We start from the raw sequence: 5,736 nt of genomic DNA on the forward strand, positions 1-5,736 counted from the left end.
TATGGGCCCTAAGGAGTTAGTGTTCTAATAGACATATAAATTAATCCAGTCTAGAAATTATAAATATATATGTATGTAATTTTCGAAAATAAAACAATTGAAGTCTTGCAATTTTCGAAAATCACATCTAAATATTAAAAGGAATTTTTGAAAATTTGAGAGAGTGTCTCAAGAGAATTTTCAAAATCCCTTCTCCTTTTTGAGAGAATTCAGTTTGTGATTTTTATGAAAAATTATATTCTGAATTGACAGATCAAATCTGTTTAATCTCTTCGATAAACATCTGATTGATTTCTAGTGAAATCAATCATAGGGTTTCAGTTGATTGAGCAAGTCATCAGTTCCTGGGATTTACAACAAGAGCAGATTTAATCTGTTGGAGTCCATAATCAAGCCATAGCTTGAAGAGGTAAAATATTAATTGTTATTATTATTTTACTTGCATAATTTAATCGTTAGGATTTGATACCCATGATATGGAATCGTTCCATATAAAAATAAAATAAAATTTAAACTTCCGCTGCACCGGATATCAGATCTATGATCCGAGAACGGGTGTTCCAATAGGTATTCTCTTCGTCATTCTGCGACCGGGCTGACTACGCACAGAAGGAGCTTGGATTATATCGGATTCAGCAACACATGACTCACTGATTTCAAAGGTTGGGATAGGATTAATATGTCCTTTGTACGCAGCGCGATACGCTTCGATCTTGAAATACTTGTCACAAAAATCATACACAGGCAGATTTCGCCTCAATGGCAGAAATGGCGTGCTTGCACGGAATCTTATTGATCTGCCAAACTCTACATGAACAAGTCATATCCACTAAATCCACGACAAATGACTTTTCACCATCAACTACCTCAAACTTCCAATCACACGAACGCTGAACTCTTAATGTTCGGGATTCCATATTTGCGCTTACAACAGACTTTTCTTTTCTTGGACTTAATTCCTTGGTCATGCGTAGAGTTGAATCACGTCGTCGGTGCATCATTTTCATTTTCTGCACGCGTATGTGATCAACCATAGCAACAATAGGCAGATGACGAGCTGACCTAACACAACTATTCCAACACTCGGCTATATTGTTATTTATAACACCCCATCTATTGCCAACAAACAATGCATTGGCCCAACTCTGTGGATCAGAATTTATAATAAACCCTCTGGCAAGTGGCATTGACTCTAATATATTGTTTATATGTTGCTCGTACTCTTGAAAAGACGGAGCATACACAACTTTCTTGAATACCAAAGACCAATGTTTTTTGTTATGTCTGGGATCGAGCTTAAAATGATCAGATAATATGAAAAAATTAAAGTAAAATTGCTCAGGGATTCGTAATTTGGAATTTACCTATTTAATGAAATTATCCACTAAATGTCTCAAACAATAAGCATGGTGACTCCCAACAAATACTTGATTCACTTCCTTGATGATACTGGGATGTCTGTCCGAGAAAAATGTGAACTCGTCGAATGGAATGCATTGATAGTAAAGAAGCACAAGACTCAAATGATAACAAAACCAATCTCAGTTCGCATCATTCTCCGCATCTACTACGGCATAAGCAATTGTGAAAAGATCATCGTTCGCATCTTTCGACACAGCAACTAAGATGCATCCTTTATACTTATTCTTTATATGAGTACCATCCAAAAATATCAATGGCCTACAACCACTAACAAAACCGATGACACATGCATGAAAACAAATGAACAACCATCTGAATTTTTTAGTCAAAGGTTCAATCTCACACTCTACAACACTACCAGGATTAGTATTTTTAACAACATCACAATACCATCTTAATCTATCATAGCATCCTTCATCTGTGCCATGAATATCATGCATCGCCAACTCTTTACCCTTCCACACTTTGCGGTATTCTAACTCTAACCCAAAATCTCTTTGCAAGTCCTCTGCATTGTACACGGACGATAAGAGGGCTCTCCTCTCAATTTTTCTTTCACAACATTCGCTATCCAATAGGCATCGGCTCTAGGATGCCCTCTGCTACGTAGATTATTCTCACCACAATTATGTTGTAGTTTACATTTTCTGATGGCAAAAAGATTGTCTCTTTTATGTTTCGAAGCATAAATTCTCCAACTGCAGCTCTTTTCACTACAAATCACAATAACCTTCTCGCTGTCATTTTTTACATACATAAATGAACGTCTTGTTGCAACAGAAAAGTTTTTCAAATAATTCCTAAATTCACCAGCACCCTTGAATGTTTGTCCTACACCATGAATACAATTAATCCAGGCATCTATAGTATTGGCGCAAGGAGGCTGTTCAACCTTGTTGTCACTCTTCGACTGCGTGTCTTCCTCGTCAACCTTTACCAGTTTAATATACAATTAATAAGATAAAAAAGAACAATAACCACAAAAACAAATTTTAAATTTTAAAAAATTAATCTTGGTTTCAAACAACTAATTGATAATTTATACAAAGCAATCTACAATATTTAACCTTAAAATTTTTTATTAAACATGTTACTAAACATATCAAAATAGGAGAATGAAAATACGTCTAATAATAAGTAAATGTATTTTACCTCCCATCATTCAAGTTGTTGAAGTGTTCATTTCTTTTCTCTGCCCTCAAATAGCAGATAAAAAAGCATCTTATGCAGTGGAGCTACGTATTGAATCATAGTGGATTCCGGAGATATTTCTGCACATTTTTTGCTCAGACTAGCAAAAACATCCATCAAGCTACAACCACTGAAGATTGAGATGACAAATAGCTGATTCTTGAATTTACAGCAACCCAAAAACGAAAGATTGCAAGGACCACTTTCAGATTCCATCCTCAAACTACAAAAGGGGAATGCTCTTCAAAACAATAAATCGAAACAATAATATATTTTTTCATCATATATTACACACAAACAATACAAAATAACAAATTCAGAATACTAGATTTTAATTCAAATAATTTAAAGCGCAGTATAAATGTAATAGTACAAAACTAAAACCCCAAAATTAAGATTTAAAACATTATAATCGAGATTAATACGAAATATAAGCTAATATATCACAAATGCTCATGAAATGAACTGCATTCCCAGCAACAGACGTAAAAATTGATATTGGTAAGCTAATTTGTAAAACTCCATTCTCAAACTACAAAAGGGGAATGCTCTTCAATACAGTAAATCAAAGCAATAATATATTCTTTCATCATATATTACACATAAATAGTACAAAATAACGAATTCAATTCAGAATACTAGACTTTAATTATAATAATTTAAATCACAGTATAAATGTAAGATTATAGAACTAAAACCCCAAAATTAAGAATTAAAACATTATAATCGATAACAATACGAAATATAAGCTAATCTATCACAAATGCTCATGAAATGAACTGCATTCCCAGCAACAGACGTGAAAATTGATATTAGTAAGCTAATCTGTAAAACTAACGCGATGCCCGAAAATTCAACACCACCTCTATAATCATAAAAAAGCTCAAACAATTCCATCAATTCAACATTTTAAATTTGTAAGACATACATCAAGCTGTGACAATAATTTATTTGCTCAAAATTTAAAAGATTTCTAATCTAAAAACTAACCTGCAAATATGTGAAAATTTTCGTTTGAGCACAAAGATGGGAAATTCCCTCAACCCACGTCAATGTAGATCTTCAACATTAACCGAGTAAACACAGATCTGCGACATTTTTGTTGAGGGATTAAAATTTTAAGATTGAGAGAGAAAGGTTCGGGAGAAGAGAATCAAGAAGAAGAACAGAGGGAAAATAACGATTACAGTAGAACCATCATGTTTTTTTTTTTTTTTGTAAATCATTTTATTTAGGGACATTTTGGTAAATTGGCCACAATAGGGAGTTCAAACAAAGAGCAGACTTTTGTCAGGGATTGGGAACAAATAATTTCTGAAACGGGGACTGAGGAAAAATTCAAGTTTGCTATTAAGGATTTATCACAAATTCCCCCATATCTAATTGTACGCGCTATGGTGTATTAGCTATTTTGGTTTGGTGAACACCATTTTTTTTACACCAGCACTAACATCTCTTTTGTCCTACTGTCTTGTGAACATGTTGTGGTTCATTTAGTTTTGGCCATTTCAATTATAATCAGTGTCCACTTAATTTTTTTATTTGAGTAATATCTAGTTCAAAAAAAATTATATGAGACCATCTCATTGATCAATTCTTTGAGACGAGATGACTCAAGAAAAAGTATTTTTATGTCAGAATTATTATTTTTTGCTACAAATAGAGATTCAATCAACCCGTCTCATAGACATAGTTTGGTAAGATCGTTTCACAATAGACATAATCTGTGTTTTTAACATATTTACCTTACTAATATATCATTTTCTTACCACTGATCATTTAATTATACATTAGTTAAGTTTTTTCTAGATCAACATATTTGCTCAAATAATATTATTACTCGTGGAAAAAAAACTTGAATCATAATCTGTAGTAGCCCAGTCCCATTTTACAAGATTAATTTGGTTAAACATGATTAAGAGATTATAATATGATCAAACGGACCAAGGAATCGGATCCAAAATGTCCAAAAATGGTTAATGGGCTTTATTGGGCTTGAGTAGTTTGGATGGTCCGAACTACAAAGCTTAAAGGGATCAGATGGTCTGAAGAGTTCGGATGGGGCGATGAGTTCGGAAGCTCTGAAGAGTTCGGATTGTCCAAACAGGGTTAGGCCATGAAAATTATCGACGTGTCATCTTGCTCGGACACGCAGGAGTTCGGATCATCCGAAGATGGGATCGGAGCATCCGAACTGTGCATTGCTGCAACATGTCTTGCATGCGAGATCAGATCGTCCGAAGTAGGGGATCGGATCGTCCGATCTCCGCCTATAAATAAGGGGTTCGAGAATCATTTTTGTACACCAAATTAATTTCTTTCCCTCTTGTTTTGTAGTAGTTTTTAGGGGCTTCCAGCCTTCTTTAACAAGGGGCGGGCCTTGGCGAGGTGTTTCCGAAGTCTTAGCAGAGGTTTGCCAAAGTTCTGGGGCAATTAACATCAGCGGGCTGACGACGGACGGAGGTATTCCCGAGATCTTATAAATAGTTTTGGAGTATTTAATATCTTAGTTAAGGTTTTTAGAGCAAAACGAGTAATGCATGGAAATATTTTCTTGTAGGCTTGGATCCTAGAGTGGTGAGCATAGGACTGCCTTTATAGAGGTACGTAAGTACAGACTGAGATAACTAGTTGAATATACATGTTTATGTGTTGCATTATTATTTGCCATGAGATGCATGGTATATTGTTCATGATTTGTATGCGGCATTTGCATACCATGTTGAGCATGTTATCATTTCGAGATAGCCAGTTGTTCTAGGGACGCTCAGCCCTAAGATTATTTTTATTGTACGATCGGGTACCGTGTGACACCCACTGGACCGATGGGGCAGCGTGTGAAATTTATCCATGATAGTTCTATATCAAAGATCGGGTTCAGTATGTGTGGCACCCTGATATGAATCTAGAAGGCGCTCGAAGATTCATATTGTTCCAAGGGTTGTTTCGTAATTTGCCATCAAGATTATATGGATTTAGAATCCATGACAATCAAGTAGGGGCACTTGAAGATAACTTTGGAGGATGCCTTAACGTCGTTAAAGTGGGAATATGTCAAGGAAATGAAGAAAACAGAATAAAACAAGACGAAGCAAGAAGCGCCTCTACACCTCCATTTTGCGC

General features: G+C 35.1%; 1 protein-coding gene across 1 annotated transcript; it reads right to left on the minus strand.

The window, feature by feature from the left end:
- Positions 1-734: 734 nt before the first annotated feature.
- Positions 735-1,187, minus strand: LOC140874442 (uncharacterized). Its single transcript, XM_073277731.1, has one exon. The coding sequence runs from the start codon at positions 1,185-1,187 to the stop codon at positions 735-737; it is 453 nt and encodes a 150-aa protein (XP_073133832.1).
- Positions 1,188-5,736: the final 4,549 nt, after the last annotated feature.

This window comes from Henckelia pumila, chromosome 1, assembly GCF_033568475.1.
Source record: "Henckelia pumila isolate YLH828 chromosome 1, ASM3356847v2, whole genome shotgun sequence".
In the NCBI taxonomy this organism is placed as follows: domain Eukaryota; kingdom Viridiplantae; phylum Streptophyta; class Magnoliopsida; order Lamiales; family Gesneriaceae; genus Henckelia; species Henckelia pumila.

Bases quoted from the DNA above. Each gene is read 5' to 3' on its own strand.
- LOC140874442 (XM_073277731.1), bottom strand. From the start codon at position 1,187: ATGCCACTTGCCAGAGGGTTTATTATAAATTCTGATCCACAGAGTTGG.